The sequence below is a fragment of the Elephas maximus genome, chromosome 10, assembly GCF_024166365.1.
Source record: "Elephas maximus indicus isolate mEleMax1 chromosome 10, mEleMax1 primary haplotype, whole genome shotgun sequence".
NCBI lineage: Eukaryota > Metazoa > Chordata > Mammalia > Proboscidea > Elephantidae > Elephas > Elephas maximus.
The window spans coordinates 113,260,163-113,280,910 of NC_064828.1; the positions used below are offsets into that span (position 1 = coordinate 113,260,163).

At 43.2% G+C, this 20,748-nt stretch overlaps 1 protein-coding gene across 3 annotated transcripts in view; it reads right to left on the bottom strand.

Annotated features, from left to right (window-relative positions):
- EVL (Enah/Vasp-like) overlaps positions 1-20,748 on the bottom strand; it is a 197,674-nt gene that overhangs the window by 60,373 nt on the left and 116,553 nt on the right. For all 3 annotated transcript variants that reach the window (XM_049899522.1, XM_049899520.1, XM_049899521.1), the window contains exon 2: positions 8,730-8,898. In XM_049899522.1, the coding sequence (XP_049755479.1) occupies positions 8,730-8,898 (169 nt within the window). The remainder of the gene's footprint in view (positions 1-8,729; positions 8,899-20,748) is intronic.

Sequence of the window (20,748 nt, forward strand, 5' to 3'; positions counted from 1 at the left end):
GAAACAGCAATCGAGAAATCAAAAGATGTATTGCATTGGGCAAATCTGCTGCAAAAGACCTCTTTAAAGTGTTCAAAAGCAAAGATGTCACCTTGAAGACTAAGGTGTGCCTGACCCAAGCCATGGTATTTTCAATCACCTCATATGCATGTGAAAGCTGGGCAATGAATAAGGAAGACTGAAGAAGAATTGATGCCTTTGAACTATGGTGTTGGTGAAGAACATTGAAAATACCTTGGACTGCCAGAACAACAAATAAATCTGTCTTGGAAGAAGTACAACGAGAATATTCATTAGAGGCAAGGACGGCAAGACTTCGCCTCACATACTTTGGATATGTTATCAGGAGGAACCAGTCCCTGAAGAAGGACATCATGCTTGCTAATAAAGTAGAGGGTCAGCGAAGAAGAAGACCCTCAACAAGATGGATCGACATAGTGGTTGCAACAATGGGCTCAAGCATAACAACTGTGAGGACGGTGCAGGACTTGGCAGTGTTTCGTTCTGTTGTGCATAGGGTTGCTATGGGTTGGAATGGACTCGCCGCACCTAACAGCAACATGAGTGGGAATACTCAACGGCAATGGGTTTGGTTTTTTGGTTTAATAATACAGAACACCTTTTCCATGCTTATTAGCCATTTCTTCTGTTCTGTTGCTCTTTTGTGAAATTCCTGTTCGATTCTTTTTGTCCATTTTAAAAGGAGGTTGTCTGTCTTTTTCTTACTGATTTTTAGGAGTTCACTAGATATTCTGGATAATTCTGGATAGGAGTCGTTTATCATATATATGTATTTTGAGTATCTTCTCCCAGTCTGTAGCTTGCCTTTTCACTCCCTTCAGATGAAGAAAATTTAACTTTAAAGAACTCTGATTTAACATTAAAAAAAAAAAAAAAGTCAATGCTTTTTGTGTCCTATTCAAAAAATCGCTGCCTTCCTCAAAGTCATAAAGAAAATTTCCCATATGTTCTCCTAGAAGCTTTACTGATTTATTTTTCATATTTAGGTTGATGATCCATGGTGTGAGCTGGGGTAAAGATTCATTTTTTTTTTCATGTTGATATCTAATTATTCCAGCATCATTTATTGAAAAGGCCATTTTTTTCCACTGAAAGCAACGGTGTCTTTGTCATAAATCAAATGACCATATACATATGTGTGGTTCTATATATAGACATTGTCTTCAGTTCCATTGGTCTATTTATCTGTCTTATGCCAATACCTTATTGACCATGCAAAGGCATTCTACTATGTGGATCATAACATATTATGGATACCATTGAGAAGAATGGGAATTCCAGAACACTTAATTGTGCTCATGAGGAAACTGTACACAGATCAAGTTGCAGTTGTTTGGACAGAACAAGGGAATACTGTGTGGTTTAAAGTTGGGAAAGGTGTGTGTCAATGTTGTATCCTTTCACCATGCTTATTCAATCTGTATGCTGAGCAAATAATCTGAGAAACTGGACTGTATGAAGAAGAATGGGGCATCAAGATTGGAGGAAGATGTATTAACAACCTGCATTATGTAGATGACACAACCTTGCTTGCTGAAAGTGAAGAGGACTTGAAGCACTTACTAATGAAGATCAAAGACCAAAGCCTTCAGTATGGATTACACCTCAAAATAAAGAAAACAAAAATCCTCACAACTGGACCAATAAGCAACATAATGATAAACGGAGAAAAGACTGAGGCTGTCAAGAATTTAATTTTACATGGATTCACAATTGACACCCATGGAAGCAGCAGTCAAGAAATCAAAAGACACATTGCACTGCGCAAATCTGCTGCAAAAGACCTCTTTAAAGTGTTGAAAAGCTAAGATGTTACCTCGAAGGCTAAGGTGCACCTGACCCAAGCCATGGTGTTTTCAATCGCCTCACATACATGTGAAAGCTGGACGAAGAATAAGGAAGACCGAAGAATTGATGCCTTTGAATTGTGGTGTTGGTAGAGAATACCGAATATACATATACCACGGATTGCCAAAAGAACAAACAAATCTGTCTTGGAAGAAGTACAACCAGAATTCTCCTTAGAAGCATGTATGGTGAGACTACATCTCACATACTTTGGACATGTTGTCAGGAGGGATCAGTTCCTGAAGAAGGACATCATGCTTGGCAAAGTAGAGGGTCGGCGAAAAAGGGAAAGACCCTCGGTGAGATGGATTGACACAGTGGCCGCAACAGTAGACTCAAGCATTAAAATGATTGTAAGGATGGTGCAGGCCCAGGCAGTGTTTTGTTCTATTGTACAGAGGGTTGCTACGTGTCAGAACCGACTCGACGGCACCTAACAACAACAACAACAACATGCCAACATCACATTGTCTTAGTTACTGTGGCTTTATAGTCAGTCTTGAGATATGGTAGTATAAGTCTACCAACTTTGTTCCTTTTCAATGTTATCTTGGCTATATTAAATCCTTTACATTTCTATATAAATTTTAAAACCAACTTGTCAATTTCTACAAAACACCTGCTGGAATTTTAATTGAGATTACTTTAAATTTATAGATCATTTTGGGGAGGACTGACATCTTAATGAGTTCTAATCCACGAATGTGGTATATCTTTCCATTAGTTTGGGTCTTCTTTGAATTATCTCAGCAATATTTTATAATTTTCAACGTGGAAGATTTGCACATCTTTAGAGTTGTTCTAAGGACTGAATTTTTTTTAATGCTTTTTCAAACACCTGCTAGTTAATTACTGAAAATATATAAAAATAGTTTTGGGGTTTTTTTTGGTGTATTGACTTTGTAGTCAATGGCCATGCCAAACTGACTTACTATTTCTAGTAGTTTTAGGTTCTTTCACACTAGATTTTCTAGATACACTATCAAGTCATATATAATTAATGATGATTTTCTTTCTTTCCAAATGTTAAATCAAAGCGGTAATAATGGATATTCTTGTCTTATTCCTAAATTCAGGGAAGAAAGCATGTTAAGTATGATGTTAGCTACAGTTTTTCCTTTTTTCTTATATTTGTAGATATCCTTTATGTGATTAAGAAGTTTACTTTTTATTTCTAGTTTCCTCTTAGTTTTTAATCATGGAAGGGTATTAAATTTTACCATATGCTTTTTCTATGCCTAAGAGATTGGTGTGTGTGTGTATATATATATATATTTAAAAAACCTATACACATAGCTTTTATTCCGGTAAACTACATTCCTGGAATAAATCCCTATTGTCAGGATTTTTAAATATATAATAATATATTTTAAAATCTTTGAATTACTACATCATTATTCATTAGAAATAATGGTCTGTCACATGAGATGATGCGGGCAACTCCTGTCTGGAGGCAAGACGAGAAGGCAGAGGGGGACAGGTGGTGGTTGAACGGACACAGGAAATACAGGGTGGAGAGAAGGTGTATGCTGTCCCATTGCAGGGAGAGCAACTAGGGTCACATAACAATGTGCGTTTAAGATTTTGTACAAGAAACTGACTTGAATTATAAACTTTCACTTAAAGCACAATTAAAAAAAAAACGATGGTCTGCAATTTTCCTGTAACATTCTCGTGTGGTTTTTGTATTAGGGTTATGTTAGCTTCCTTTCTTTAGTCTCTGAAAGAGTATGTGCAAGATTGGTATTGTTTCTTCCTTAAATGTTAGGAAGACTTCACCAGTAAAGCAATCTGGGCCTAAAGTTTCCTTTGTGGGAAGGTTTGTAATTATGGATTCAATTTCTTTAACAGGTATAGAACTACTCAGATTTTCTATTTCTTCTTGTGTCACTTTTGGTAAATTGTGCTTTTCAAGGAATTTGTCCACCTCATCTAAGTTGTCAGATTTACTGCCCTAAGGTTGTTCATAATGTTATCTTTCTGTATTTTTATTCTCTGTAGGATCTGTAGTGATTTGCCCTTTTTCATTCATGATATTGGCAATTTGTGTTTTCTTGATCACTCTTGTTGTTGTTGCTAGTTGCCATTGAGTTGATTCTGACTCACGGTGCCCCACATGTGCAGACTAGAATGGCTCCACTGGAATTTCAAAGTTGTGACCTTTTGGAAGCAGATCGTCTGGGCTGTCTTCCAAGGCACCTCTGGGTCGGTTCGAACCGTCAACCTTTTGGCTAGTAGTTGAGCGCTTAACCATTTGGACCACCCAGACTACCTCTGATCGCTCTTACTAGGAGTTTATTAATTTTATCTTATTTTTTCAAAGAACCAATGTTTGGATTTGTTGCTTTCCTTTGAAACAAACAAAAAAATATTGTTTAGCTGCTTTCTATTTTATTGATTTTTGTTCCTTTTTTTCCTCCCCTTCCTTCTACTTTTATTGAATTAATTTGCTTTTATTCTATATAGTTTGCTTCATTTTTTTAATATATGTATTTATAGCTAAAAATTTCCCGATATTCACAGCTTTAGTTGCATCCCACAAGTTTTGCTATGTAGTATTTTCATTATTATTCAGTTCAACATACTTTCTAATTTACATGGTGATTTCCTTTTGTCCTTGGCTTCTTTAGCAGCATATTGCTTAATTTTCAAACATTTGAGTTTCTAGTTATCCTTCTGTTACTGATTTCTAGTTTAATCTCTCTGTGGTCAAAGACGTATTAGGTATGATATTGATCCTTTTTCACGTGTTAAGACTTGCTTCCTGGCCCAGCATATCATTTATTCTGGTAAATATTCCATGTGCACTTGAGAAGACTGTATATCCTACAGCTATTGGCTGTAGTTTCCATAAACGTAAACTAGGTCCAGCTGGTTAATAATGCCACTTAAAACTGTCTTTACTGATTTGTCTACTTGTTCAGTCAGTTACTTATAAGTATGATTGAAATCTCCAAATATGCTTCTGGGTTCGTTTATTTTTCTTTTAGATATATCTATTTTTGCTTTATATATTTTGAAGATACATTACTAAAAAAAAAAAGATGTGTACAAATTTAGGATTATGTCTTCCTTTTCAACTGACCCATTCATCATTATAAAGGTTCCTCTTTAGTAACACTTCTTGCCTTAAAGTTTTTTGATTAGCGTTTGTACGGTTTATCTTTTCCCACCTTTTTATTTTCAACCTGTTTCCTTACCAGCTTTGTTTTAAAAATAATTCTCCATGCTTTGGCATGACTGATCTAGATACTTGCTAAAGGATAAGCCTATTTTTTAAGTGGCTGTTCTAAATAGTTTGCATATGTTTTATTTTGGGGAGTGTAGGAGCAAGGGGGGAGTGCTTTTCTTGTTCTTTTAAAAAAAGGCCTTGCCACTCCAAATGCTAACATATTTTGACATGTTTCTGAGTATTGTGGTAAAAACAGTCAAGTGACCATTACAAAAAAAAGCTTGATATTGGAGAACTATCTGTCTGATCCCACATACTCAACTGGTTCTAAAACCACAGCATCTACACCACAAGTAAGCAAGGCCTTTAAGGTCATCTCATTCAAACCTTGACCCAATAATGGAATGTCCTTCCCATCATTCTTACTAAATGGCCGGCCATCAAGCCTCACGGGCTTGCAAAGCAACTCAGTCCATCTTTGACAGTGTATGTGTAAGAAAGTTCTTCCTTTGATTGAGTTTAAATCTTCTATAGTATCCATATTGTGTTTTTAATTCTGTTCTCTGGGGTATGTAGAAAAGGTAAGATTTCTCCTCTACCTGGCAGCTCTTCAAAGATTTGAAAACTGTGCCACGTCCCCACAGTTTTCTCTAGGTAAATATCTCTTGTTCAGTTGTCTACAGATGAGACTGCTTTCAGACCGCGTATCAGTTTGGAAGTTCTTCTCAGAGATTCCTGTTTGTGGCACTCAGGTTTGGTCCCAACATTCATGATAATGTATGACCAGTGCAGTGCAGAGCAGAACAGATCTATAATCTCCCTTCTTCTGGACACTCTACTACTGTAAATTCAGAATGGCCATAACTCATTCTCAACTAAAAACCTTTTAGCTTTTTTGTTCTCGGCGTAAGATTCAAGTTTGTTGGCTCCGACTCATAGCAACTTTATGTATAACAGAATGAAATGCTTGCCTGGTCCTGTGCCATCTTCATGAATCACTGGTATATGTGAGTCCATTGTCGAGGCTACTTTGTCAATTCATCTCACTGAGGGTTTCTCTTGTTTTCGCTGACTTTAGTAAACATGATGTCCTTCTCTAGAGACTGGTCTTTCTGATGAACTCTTGCCATCCTTGCTTCTAAGGAACATTCTGATCGTATTTCTTCTAAGACGGTTTTGTTTGTTCTTCTGATACCAAAAAACCAAACCCAGTGCCATAGAGTTTCCAAGGAGCGCCTGGCAGATTCGAACTGCTGACCCTTTGGTTAGCAGCCGTAGCACTTAACCACTACACCACCAGGGTTTCCTGTTCTTCTGATAGTCCACGGTATATTCAATATTATTTGCCAACACCACCGTTTGAATGCATAGATTCTTCTTCTGTCTTCTTTTCTCATTGTTCAGCTTTCACATGCATATGAAGCTATTGAAAAGACCATGGCTTAGGTCAGGCACATCTTTGTCATTAAAGTGACATCTTTGCTTTTTAGAGACTCAGCTTAGACCTAGGCTAATGATACTATATCTCGTCAGTCTTTCTCTCCACAAATGATCACCTAATTTTACATTCATCTATTTATCTAAAAAAAAAAAAAAAAAAAACCCACTTCCATCGAGTCGAAAGGAGAGTGATAATTCCTGCAGCACTGTACTCATGGGAGTACTGGGAGACTGAAACTGACATAAAAGTGCTCCCTAAACCATAAGCAGCATTACACACGTAATGTATTTCTTCTTGGTTACAAAATCAGTAATTTTTGTCTCTCTAAAATGTTTGACCTTGAAGTCCATATTGACTGGAAAACAGACTTGTGAAAATTGGTCTTTTCTCCTGAGGTCCCTAAAAGTTATTCTAAACCAGGTTTCCTGTCATTCCTCCTCTCTGATGCCTTGGGTTACTAAGAATGCCTTTTATTTTCCTAACTAACACTTCCCATCCATTTGGGGAGACAGTATCAACCACATCTTAGAAGGCTGTGCTCGTGACTTCTCTGTCAGACTCCAGGAGACCTCTAAATTAGAATCAAGATGGTATCTTTGGATTTGTAAGGGAACTCACTGAGGACTCCTGCCAGTTCTCCTTGCGTGGGGAAAAAGGTCCCCTCCCAAATGGCTCCAACATGTGGTTTCCTCTGAAGGAGGCTCCTGAGAACAGAGTGCAGTTGGGTTTCAGGGAATCCAGTTCCCCAGCCCTGCGCCCCTTCCAGCACACCACATTGTCTTCTAGTGTGCCCTGAAGGGTGACCACAAGGCATGAAAGGAATGGAAAACTTGCCGTATGCCGTAATGAAAGCAATCACTTAGGAAACACCTACTATGATTCAGGAACTGTACTAAGTAATTTACCTTATGTCAAAGGCTCTCAACCAGGTCCACCCCTACCCACAGGGTATTTTGGAAAATCATGAGATGTTTTTGGTTGTGACCATAATTGAGGCCAAGGACACTACATATTCTGCAGTGTGTGGCCTGTTTTTCTGAAAGGCAGATCTAGAACCAGTGACTTGGAAGAATAGGGAGGCAGCTTCTAAAAGGTTTCTAGAAAAAACCTTTCGACCATTAAGACTCATTAACAACAGAAAGGTACCAAGTAATTTTTGTCTCTCTTAAATGTTTTTTTTTTCTTAAAATGTTTGACCTTGTAGTCTATACTGGCTGGAAAACAGATCTGTGCAAAGCAATCTTTGGAGGTACCAAGAGTTCAAATTCAGACAGACTACCCTTTATGGAGAGTGCTGAAGTGGGGATGTCCCTTTTCACCACAAGAATCGGAAACTTAATAGGGCTATTTTGGCCATAGCAGCAACCCATTCAACAGGTAACAACACACTAAAAATAAGGCCCGAAGTTTCGGTTTTCTCTTTTCTCATTGCTAACGTGCTGATTCTCGCAGAGATAGCAGCTAATATGCTGCTCAATTTAGCCAAGGCTTGACCAACAAAGGCTACCAGAAGATGCTGTTTGGGGAGTTTTCACAAGCATTGAAACCACAGATCTGCTAACTTTATGGCTAAAAATGTCCTTGCCAATCTCTAAAAAGAGAGGTGGAGGGAGAGCATTAAAGTACTCACCAAAAAGTCACCGTGGTTAAGCTAGACAGCCCCTTCTCCACATCTCTATTTTAGTCTAGGTCACGTCACACTACTTTGTCTTAGTTATGTATGTACAACTACTCATGACATAGTTGGGCATAGTTGTTATCTTGTGTTTGCACAGGTATTTACCAGGTACACTTACAAACACCACCTTATCTGAGTTTGTTCAGGACATACTATAAGGGAGAAAAATGACCTTGGATTCCCCAGATCATCTTGACACTCCTTTCAAAGTAGGACCTAGGGTGCCGATGGACCAAAAACCTTAACAGTTATATTACATACGAATATGTAGGTTTAGAATAAGACTAACACATTTATACAATAAGTTATATTTTTCAAAGTTGTTTCAGATCTATCTGACAATAACCCTGTGAAGTAAGTAGGCTGTGATTATGGCCTCCATCTGACAGATGAGAAAACTGAAGTCCAGAAGGCTCATACCTACTAAGTAGTGGAGGTAGAATTTGAACCTAGAACCTCTGACTCCAAATCTTGACCTCGTTTCTGAGCTGTTTTCACTATATGTGTGTGTGTATCTATGTGTGTATGTGTCATATGCCCATGTTATAATCTGATACCCTGGCACTCACCTGCTGATCCTGTAGCTTGACTCCCACGACTCTGAAGGTGTTGCTGGCAGTGTTGTGGTAGATGTGGATCCGGCTGAATCCCTGCTGACCGGGTTTGATTGGTATCCATTTCTTACTGGTGTCATCGTAGACCATCACGGAAGCCCGAGCCTGGCAGATACTCTGTTCACTGCAGAGCGAGAAAAAATTTAAGCATCAGCCTCAGCTGCAAGAGATGGAAGCCGACTTTGCCCTTTTCTGAAACTGAGGCCAACTGCTACTTGACATAAGGAAACTTTCTAATTGCTAGAGCTCCCAACTGTCTGTGGAAGGGCTTCCCCGTGAGATGACGCATTTTTATTCCCCACAGCCCATGGGGAGTGGAAAGAAGGCTCTGTGCCAAAACTTTCTACAGCTTGGGAAGATTCACAGCTTTGCTTTCAGGGAAAAGGCAATGGGATAGAAAAGGAATTGCAATTACAATTTGTCAACTGTCTACAATATTCTAGGCACTGTGTTAAATAAGATAATATATTAAAACGCCTAAGCTTCACAACTGTTGAAGTAACTATTTACTATGCCCACTTTGTAGACGACGAAAGTGTGGCCGAGACTTGAAAAGATTCATGCAAGTTCCCGTTGTTGTCACCGTCAGGTGCTGTGGAGCTGGGTCTGACTTACAGTGACCCTGTGTGCAACAGAACAAAACACTGCTCGGTCCTACCCCACCTCCTGCGCCGTCCTCACAGTCATTGCTATATTTGAGTCCGCTGTTGCAGACACTGTGTCAGTCCATCTCGTTGAGGGTCTTCCTCTTTTTCGCTAACCTTCTACTTTACCAAGCACGATGTCCTTCTCCAGGGAAGGGTCCTCCAGTGATAACACGTTCAAAGTAAGTGAGACAAAGTCTTGCCATCCTTGCTTCTCAGGAGCATTCTGGTTGTACTTCTTCCAAGACAGATTTGTTTGTTCTTTTGTCAGTCCATGCTATAGTCAAAATTCTTTGCCAACACCACAATTCAAAAGCATTACTTATTCTTCGGTCTTCTTTATTCATTGTCCAGCTTTTACATGCATAGGAGGCGATGAAAAATACCATGGCTTGGGTCAGGCACACCTTAGTCCTCCAAGTGACATCTTTGCCTTTCAACATGTTAAAGAGGTCTTTTGCAACAGATTTTCCCAAAGCAATACATTGTTTAATTTCTTGATATCTGCTTCTATGAGTGTTGATTGTGGATCCAAGTAAAATGAAATCCTTGACAACTTCAATCTTTCCTCTGTTTATCATGATGTGGCTTATTGGTCCAGTTGTGAGGATTTTTATTTTATGTTGAGGTGTAATCCATACTAAAGGCTGTAGTCTTTGATCTTCTTCAGTAAGTGCTTCAAGTCCTCTTTACTTTCAGCAAGCCAAGTTGTGTCGCCTGCATATCACAGGTAGTTAATAAGTCTTCTCCCAATTCTGATGCCCCATTCTTGTTCATACAGTCCAGCTTCTCAGATTACTTGCTCAGCAGACAGGCTGAATAAGTATGAGGAAAGGATACAATCCTGACACACACCTTTCCTGATTTTAAACCAGTATCTTCTTGTCCTGTTGGAATGACTTACTTGTGCTCAGGTTCCTCATAAGCACAGTTAAGTGCTCTGGAATTCCCACTCTGGGCAGTGTTATCTATAATTTGTTATGATCCACACAGTCGAATGCCTTTGCATAGTCAATAAGACACGGGTAAATCTTTCTGGTATTTTCTGTTTTCAGCTAAGATCCATCTGACATTAAAAATGTTATCTCTCATTTCACGTCCTCTTCTGGATCCAGAAGTAGGTGTCTAATATATGTTCGTTGTAGAATTTCAGAGCTGAAAAGAACTCTAGAGATGATCCAGTCCAATCCCATGTCCAGGACAGGAATGCTCTCTTAGTTATCTAGTGCTGCTGTAAAAGAAATATCACTGAGGGCAGGGGCTGTCATATTCATCTCTGAATCACTAAATGTTTTTTGACTCACTGCCATCTGTGCTTGTCAGGCTAAAAAGTCAAACCAGTTGCCGTTGAGTCTATTCTGCCTCACGGTGACCCCGTGTGGGCCAGAGTAGAACTGTGCTCCATAGAGTTTTTTTTAATTGTGCTTTAAGAGAAAGTTTACAAATCAAGTCAGTCTCTCATACAATAACTTATACCCACTTTGCTATGTACCCCTAGCTGTTCTCCCCCTAACGAGACAGCACGCCTCTCGTCTCCACCCTATATTCCCTGTGTCCATTCAGCCAGCTCCTGTCCCCCTCTGCCTTTTCATCTCATCTCCAGACAGGAGCTGCCCACATAGTCTCATGTGTCTACTTGAGCCAAGAAGCTCACTCCTCACCAGTATCATTTTGTCTTATAGTCTAGTCCAATCCCTGTCTGAAGAGTTGGCTTCAGTAATGGTTCTTGTCTTGGGCTAACAAAGGGTTCAGGGACCATGACCTCCAAGGTCCCTCTAGTCTCAGTCAGACCATTAAGTCTGGTCTTCTTACGAGAATTTGAAATCTGTATCCCACTGTTCTCCTGCTCCATCAGGGATTCTCTGTTGTGTTCCCTGTCAGGGCAGTCATCGGTGGTAGCCAGGCACCATCTAGTTCTTCTGGTCTCAGGCTGATCTAGTCACCGGTTTATGTGGCCCTTTTTGTCTCTTGGGCTCATCTTTACCTTGTGTCTTTGGTGTTCTTCACTTTCCTTTGCTCCAGGTGGGTTGAGACTCCACAGAGTTTTCAATGGCTGATTTTTCAAAAGTAGTTTGGCAGGTCTTTCTTTCAAAGTACCTCTGGGTGGACTCAAACCTCCAAACTTTGGTTAGCAGCCAAGGGCGTTAACTCTTTGCACCACCCAGGGACTCCCTGTCAAACTAAGTAAGACTAAAACATCGTGCCCAATTAAACACAAATTTATTTTCTCATAGTTTAGGAGGCTAGAAGTCTGAATTCAGGGCGCCGGCTCTAGGGGAAGGCTTTCTCTCTCTGTGGCTACAGTCCTTGTTTCTTTTCTGCTTTTGTTCCTCGGTTCCTTGGTAATCTTCAAGTGGCATGGCATCTATCTTCTCCCATCTGTGCTTGCTTTTCCTGTGCCTGATCTGCTCTTTTATATCTCAAAAAGTAATTGGCTTAAGACACACTCCAAGTGGAATGGCCTCAACACCATAACAAAGAAATCTCTATTCCCAAATGGGATTACATCCACAAGTATAGGCATTAGGATTTACAACACAAATTTTGGGAGATACACTTCAATCCATAACACCCTCTAACGCAGCCTGGACAAGTGGACACTGAACCCTGAAGTGAAAACTTGCAGTGACAGGGAACTTACTCTTTCCAAAGCAGACCATTTTGTTAAATGGCTTTCCCTGTTTGACAATTCCTCCTTGTTCAGAGTGACATTCCACTCTCTCCCTTCTAGAGTTACAAAGGTTTTTTGGATGTCCTCTGATGGTTCACTGGAGAACTGTAGGAACATCTTGGCTGCTTTGTCCATAATTCACATGACAGCTCTAAGTCCCCTTGCTGTTCCAGTCACTGCCCTCTACCTAGGTCCCGATTTGCCATATTTTCTCTTCGTGTCTAGGTCCTAGAACTGGGCACCATATTTTAGCCTTACTTAGGTTAAAAGGACTCCCTGGGTAGTGCAAACAGTTAACACCCTCAGCTGCTAACCAAAGGTTGGAGATTTAAGTCCACCCAGAGGTGCCTTGGACGAAAGGCCTGCCAATCTACTTAAAAAAAAAATCAGCCATTGAAAACTCTGTGGAGCCCAGTTCTACTCTGGTCCACATGGGGTCACTGTGAGTCAGAACGGATTTGACGGTAACTGGTTTGGCTTTTTTAGCCCGACAAACACAGGTGGCAGTGAGTCAAAAAACATTTAGCAAGACAGAGATGAATACGACAGCCCCTGCCCTCAGTGCACTCACAGCTAGTCAAGGAATTACAAGTTTTCTCCTGCCTGGGGGGCTGGGGTGCTGGGGGAGCTGGCGAAGGCTTTCTGAAGGAAATGTGGTGTGGGCTTACGGGTGAAAGGCTTTCAACCTCCAGGCAAAGTCAGGAAGGGGATGTGGGGTCTGAGGCAGAGGGGACATGGCGAGAGCAGAGGGAGACAGGGAGGCAGCACAGTGAGCTCTGCAAGGAGCCGCGGACACTCGCTGGGGCTGGAGCAACCTGGGACAGCACACACTGACCTGCCAGGGCTGCTGGGAGCAGAGATGGTCAAGTACCTAGTACTGTGCCTGCCACCTACTAGATGCTTAAAAACCAATCGTTATTTTTCTTATTATAATTATAGCCACAGGTTCCTTTTTGGTTATTGTTTCTAACACTTTAGACTCAAATTAAACTGTGGTTAACAAAAAACTGTGTTTTTTTTTTTTTTTTTTTCATTTGAATAGCTACTTGTGTGCTTATTTTGTCACTGATAGAACCTTAAATGCAAACAAACAAAAAAACCACATTTATTCTACTTAAGATTTGTCTCGCTAATTTGGGCTCCGTACCCCCTTTGGGGTTTTGTTTTGTTCTAGATAATCTCGACTGCTCTCAAGATTAGACCTTGCCTCTGAGCTCCACTGTCTTCTCGGCATCTTCATGTCGACACTGTATCACAAACACTACACTACACATACGCTCCTTGGGCATCGTCAACTTAGTCTGTCCATTTGAGGAAATTTAATTAGATCACTGAATGCTTGCTTTAAAAATAACAATTATTTGTTGGATAAATGAATGAATAAACTATTTTTTTCAAACATGTACACACAAAATTCTCTTTGCTAAGTTAAAAAAAAAAAACTTCCCACTTGCTGCCCAACAAAAACAGGCCCCACATAATTTGTGCTTGGCTTGTGTAGATGTGGTCTCAGCGCTCCCCACCCTCCTCTGGCTCTGATGAAAACCAAACTACGTGGAGCTGGACAGGAAAGAGAAGGCTGATTCTCACGAGGTCTTGACTCTTACAGCCTGCTGTGTGTGCTGTGTACGTAACACATTTGCCAAGTCAACATTTTTCACATGTACAATTTTGTTGTCAGTTGGTTCTGAGCTGATTCCAACTCATAGCGACCCCATGTGTGCAGAGTAGAACTGCTCAGTAGGGTTTTCAATGGCCGTGACCTTTCAGAAGCAGATCGTCAGGCCTGTTTTACCAGGCGCCTCTGGTGGGATTCGAACCGTCAACCTTTCAGTCAGTAGTCAAGCGAATAACTGTTTGCACCACCCAGGGACTCCTGAACCATCCTGTGATATCAATTACTTTAAGGATGCCGTGGTGGCACCAACAGTTGCTGCCAAATTTCCCATCGCCATGAACAGCCACTCGCTGCTTCCTAAGTGAGGATGCCCCCCCGCCCCTCCGCCCACCCAGGTAACCACTAATAAAACTTTGGTCTCTCTGTTTTTTATATGAATAAAACAACCACTTGGTTGGGGGGGAAATCGGTCAAAATACACTGTTTGGTTTGTTCTGTATGGTGTGGAATTACCGGGCTGATGTTTTTTTTTTCTGGGATCTGACAGGCTGCTCTGAGCAGTAGGTACACCCAGTTTCTCTCATGGGAGAAGACTTTTTTAGAACAAGGAGTCCAGCGCTATCATCATTTTGGGCTGTGTACAGGTACCTGTAGGCACTTAAAAAGTCTGAGCCTGTAACTTCCTTCCCAGTGGTATGTTAGAAATGAACCCTGAAGAAAGCTTCAGACTGTACTTTTGTTAGGAGCTTAGCACAGAAAGACTGCGTGATTTTGGCTGGGTCACATCGCTTCTCTGGGCCTCCGTTTCCTCTTGTCTGTAAAAGGACTACTGTGGCCACAAAGGCCCCTCAGACAAGCAGTGAGTCCTTGCCAGCACCTGGCAGGGCACAGGAGGGAAGAAGGTGGAGGCACAGTCTCTGTCCTGGCTCTGGTTCAGCAGCTAACTTTTTAAAGCCAGAGATCCCAGACCACTTTTGAGTATCTGTTGAAATCTCTCCCTTAAAAAGAAAAAAGGAAAAATACACCCCAATTTTTCTGCATATAACTCTGAAACCTAATTGTGGATCTCCCTGGACTTGAGGTACGAAACCACCAATGCGTTGGGAGATAAAAACCTCATACACAGGAGAAGACCTGCGGCCCACCCCGGTGCAGGAGGCCTGCGGTAGGTACGCCTCGTCTCCTGCTCTCTCCATCCGCTCGAGTGCAGGCTCCGGGTCCCATGTTGTCCTGCTCCTGCTACACCTCTCCCTGCAAGGCCGAGAATGGCTTTCTGCTTCCTCCCAGGCTGACACACAGCATTACACAGACACACCTGCCTAGTCACAGCCTTCCAAGCATCGTCTACCTGGAATCCCTGTCCACCCTACGAATCCCTCTCAGGCCTTTTCCAGGCACTTACTGTGAAGGGCAGAGTGTAAATTCAGGAAGCATGCATAAAAGGCTGTAAAGCCAAAAAGCAAACAGAGTGGAACAGGACTCCCACGGAAGGCTTGTTGGAAAACATGAGTCCAGGGTTGAGCTTGAAAAAAACAAAACAAACTCCTCCATCCCCCCCACCTCCACTCTACCAGAAAAGTCTGGCCCCTGCAGCCTGCGCCTGTTTCTGCCTCTACCACAGCACTTACCAGTTTGTCCTACCTAAGTCTCCATCTGCCCCGGTCGACTGTAGCTCCCTCAAGGCAGGGACTGCATTCCCCTCTGTCACCGAAGTCCCTCGTCTGCCGTAGACGCTAATAACTCTTTGTTGAATTAGTGACTTCATGACTGTGAGCATGTCTATGCACACCCGTCACGACCCTGCTCCGTTTATTCTCGGAGAGAAGTAACTGCCAAGTAAGGGCATCGGTAACAGGTTAGCACTGGAGTTCTGTCTCACAACAGCCTAGGATCGGGGTCAGGAAACACAACTCTGAGGGTGGGCCTGCTAAGCAGAGGGAGACTGCAGAGTCCTCTCAAAGTGGATCTCAGCTCAACCCCAGGCCCAGGCCTAGTGAGAGAGAGTCCAGCTCCTGTGGGTGGAAGCTGGGCCACACGCCTCTGGGAAAACCGGGGCTGTGCTCTGCTCCTCTCTCTGGAGGGTCGGCCGTGAGCCACAGTCTTTGTTGCTGGGATCTCTTACTGGAAAGAAGAGGATACACACCTTCTCTCCCTCTCCCAGAACTGGTCCTGCTTGGCCCAATGCCCTTCAGGCGGGGACAATGTATCAGATTGTCTTGAGGGTTGATCTTGTCTCTCCAACAGGACAGGGAACCAGGGAGACCCACAGTTCCAGGTGCTCGGGACTGACAGGTTTTCTGGGATATAAGGGCCTTCAGGGCTAGAACTGGGACAGTCGGAAATGCCTTTCTTCTCTCTCACCACGATAACCGCCACAGGTTAAGCACCCGATAAACAGGAAAGTGAGTCTGGCTGATACAAGCTGATATGAGTGGGTGCCTACTCCCTTCTCCAGCTACTACCCACTAGCTCTCCTTTTCTTTTCCATCAAGCTGCTTGTCTACTTGCTTTTTCCAGCCCCCTCATCAGCTTCTGTCCCCAATCACATACTTTAAGCAGCTCCAGACAAGGATGCTGACTTGACACTTCCCAATTCCAATGGATACTTTTCAGTCCTCAAAGCACTTGACCCCTTTCATTGGGCCAAACACTGCTGACTACACTCTCACTTTTGGAGTTCTCTCCTGGCTCCCAGATGGTACTCTCCTGGTCCTCCAATCATCTCCCTGGTGACTCCTTTTCAGCTTCTTTCACAGGGTTTTTTGTTTGTTTGTTTGTTTTTTCTACTCACCCTTTATGCCAGAGGTTCTTAAGCTGGGGTCCACGTAAAAGCTTAGATGGTCTAAGAATCCTCTGAAGTTATTTGCAGAACCGAGTGGGTGTGAGTGCCTGCGTCCTTTCCCTGCAGGTAGGTATCACTGTGCTCTCAGGGGGGTCTCTGATCCCAAACTGACTTTATGTTTACTGTGTTATTGTGGTAAAAATATATATAACAAGTGTTCGCCAATTCACCATTTTTTACGCGGACGATTCAATGACACCGATGACATTCATCACGTTGTGCAACTATGACAACTATTCCTTTCCAAACTCTTCAACCACCATTAATAGAACAAAACAGATGTTGAAATCACCTTAAATCTTGGTGTTCCCCAACACAAACTCAGAATTTCTTCTCTTCTCACTCTACAGACACGATTCTCAAAATTGTGTAGACTGTAAGAATAGGCTAAGGTTATTTCTTAAAACATAAATTCTCAGGTCCTTCTTTAGGAAGTTCTGATTCAGTAAGTCTCAGGTAGGGCCTGGGTTATCTGCATTTTCACACACATCCTTGCTGATTCTGAGGCAAATGGCAACACGAAATAAACCGTGAGGAACACGAACTCTCCAGTCTCTTCACCGTCTCTCCTAGCCACGGCTGGGTGTCCATGGTCACCAATATACTGGCAATCCCATGCTGATGAACCTCTGACCTTGACCTTTCTCCTAAGCGATGGAACCATATTTCCAACTAGACCTCAAAACTCAACCTGCCTGAAACAGAAAGCACTCTTTTCACTCTTCCCTCTTCCAGTGAACGGCAGTAATACCCACCCCCATCTCCCAGATCTGAATCCTGGAAGTCACTTCAGATCCCTCCTCTTGTCTCACCCTCCATGGCCAACTGGCCGTCTGCTCCACTTCTTAAATACCTTTCAGATATGTTCTTCTCTCTCCCTCCTTGTTACCAGTGCCCTAGCCCTTGTCATTTCTCATCCAGACCACAGCAATAGCCTCCTGGCTGATCTTCTTCCCTATGGGTTCAAGTCTCCTGTCCCCTAATTCATGACTCACGATGTCACCATGGACCTGATGGTACCTGTTCCCTCACCGGAAGCTCTGTCACTTACTAGCTATATGACCATAGGCAATGTTTTTTTTGTGTGTGTGTGTGTGTTTTAGGTGAAAGTTTAGAGAGCAAATTAGTTTCTCATTAAACAGTTAATACACATATTGTTTTGTGACATTGGGCACCAAGCCCACAACGTGTCAACACACTCCTCTTCTAGACCTTGGGCTCCCCATTTCCATTCAACCAGCTTTCCTGTCTCCTCCTTCCTTCTCGTTCTTGCCCCTGGGCTGCTGTGCCCGTTTAGTCTTGTATACGTGGTTGAGCCTCATATGTTATTGTTTGTTTTATGGGCCTGGCTGAAGGGTGGACCTCAGGGGTGACCTCAGTATTGAGTTAAAAGGGTGTCCAGGGGCCATACCCTCGGGGTTTCTCTAGTCTCTGCCAGACCAGTAAAATCGGTCCTTTTTTGTGAGTTTGAATTTTGTTCCACATTTTTTTCCAGCTCTGTCCAGGACCCTCTATTGTGATCTCTGTCAAAGCAGTCAGTGGTGGTAGCTGGGCACCATCTAGTTAGGCATATTATTTAACTTTTCTGACTCTCAGTTTCATTATCTGTGAAATGGGGATGATAACAGTACTTCCTCAGAGGGTTGTCGTGAGAATTAAAAGGCTTAATATGTGTTAGCACTTAGAGCAGAGCCTGGTACCAATAGTGCTGAAAAAAAAGAGTCAGTATTATTACAGGACACAATCTCAGCTCCTTGGCAGGCACACTTGGCCCTCGACATCTTTCCCTTGCCTACCTGTCCAGAGCTGACCCTCTAACCCTAGGTTTAACCCTCTGCCACTGAGTCGATTCTGACTCATAGCGACCCTATAGAACAGAGTAGAAATAAACCACAGGGTTTCCAAGGGGCACCTGGTGGATATGAACTGCCAACCTTTTGGTTAGCAGTTGAACTCTTCCCACTACACCACCAGGGTTTCCAGCCTAGGCTTAGCCTTATGGAAATGCTCATGGGCCCCTTAACAGAGTCTGCTCTCGATGGCCTCTCTGCCCTAGCTCATGCTCTTCCCTCTGCCTGGGATGTTTTTTCCAGTCTAGCTTACCCAGTAATTCCTACTCATCCTTAGAGACTTACCATATATACTACCTCCTTTAGAAAGACTTTCTTGAAGCCCCAGGCTGGGTTAGGTGGTCCTTCTCAGAGCCCTATTAGCACATCCTACGCCCATCACCAACACAGCACTTCCTGCTAATAACTGCCTACCTCAGGCCCCTTTGCTGGGCGAGGAGTACCTCCAGGACAAGGGCCATGTCTTTAAACACAGGCTTCTCTATGTGTTGATCAAGGGCTTAGATCGCAGTTTATCTCTCACCAGTTTATCTCTGGAGGTCCAAGACAACAAGGCAGATTTCCCTGCTGGTTCCAGGGAACCTCCCTCCATGCTCTCCATGGAGCGGATGCTGCCCACACCCTGCCTGGCACAGAGAACTGAGGAAGGGCAGCTCCGTATGCACAGGCTGGTGGTAAAGCCAGGTCTCACAGCAAAGACAATCCCCCGACATCTGGGCCAGTTGAAACAACTTTTGCTACTATTGCTCAAGTGCTTAAGAAGGAGGGTATCTCCTCTGCCTGCGTGCTTTCTTCCTCCCAGAGCTGCAAGTCTGAACCTTGTCTGTTTGTAAAGCTCAGGTCAAACGTCGCTGCCTGCCCAGTCACTCTCACTAGCTGGCACCATGGTGTAAGAGAGCGTAAGCCTGAGTCGGATGGTGCTGGTTTCCGAGCTCAGGTAAAACGTCGCTGCCTGCCCATTCACTCTCACTAGCTGGCACCATGGTGTAAGAGAGCGTAAGCCTGAGTCGGATGGTGCTGGTTTCCGAGCTCAGGTAAAACGTCGCTGCCTGCCCATTCACTCTCACTAGCTGGCACCATGGTGTAAGAGAGTGTAAGCCTGAGTCGGATGGTGCTGGTTTCCAAGCTCAGGTCAAACGTCGCTGCCTGCCCATTCACCCTCACTAGCTGGCACCATGGTGTAAAGAGAGTGTAAGCCTTGGTCGGATGGTGCTGGTTTCCGAGCTCAGGTCAAACGTCGCTGCCTGCCCATTCACTCTCACTAGCTGGCACCATGGTGTAAGAGAGTGTAAGCCTGAGTTGGATGGTGCTGGTTTCCAAGCTCGGTCATGCCACTTACTAGCAGTCTGACCTTGGCCTAACAAATGACAACTTTCCTAAGCTTCATTCATTGAACAAATATTTATTTAATAACTACTGATATTAAGGCACTGTGCTAGGCTCTGGGCATGAACATGACAAGTCTCTGCCCTTAAGACAATTGCAATCTAGCAGGAAAAGTAGACAATTTCAAAATGGGTATATGATAGTGCTGTAGTAGTGAAAATACGTGGTTCTGGAGGAATAATTCTCCTCATCTGTAAAACAGAGCTAATGAAAACCCACGTACTGTTCTGTGGTGATACACTGAGACAAGACAACTGAAAGTACCTGGTGAGCTCAGCGGCGGAGGGGGGACCTCTGCCTCAGCCCCACTCTGAGGCCTGTGTGTTTCAGATCATCTTCCTCCTGAGACCGTAAGCTTCCGGAGGGCAGGCCCGTGTCTGAGTCATCAAATCCCCCTCTACATCCACCTCAGTGTGGCACAGTGCCTTCTACTTAGTAGGCATGGGCTCAGTAGCTGCCGAATGAATTAATGAGTGAGTAAACGAATAGTGGGAGTCTAGAGAGAACTGGCTAGGAATAAATGTTCCCAGAGCCAGACTCTCTAATAGGAAGCTTGTAAAGTCCTGACTTGTTTACTTTCAACAGACAACCAGTGAAAGTGAACTTGGAAAGCTGGCTGAGAACCACCAGTGAGCAAGCCTGTCAGCTGGGAGCAAAGCAGCCTACCCTGGCAACACAGGGCTTACAAACCCTGCCTGGATGCTCCTCAGCACAGGGCTGAGTGAGTGCTTGTCTTCGGAACCCCAAGACAAGGAGAAGGGGGGGAAATACACAGGAGTCTTTGCCTTTGAAGCACATCACCAGCTAGTCCCGGAGACCCTGGTGGTGAAAGCCCGCGTGACTTCCTGCGATCCTCCACACAGGGCCGTGGGCAGTTATTACCTTTATCCCCACTTCACATTAACAGACTTGTCTGAAGTCACACAGGGAGTAGACACCCCAGGCTGAGCTGTCTTCTTCCTG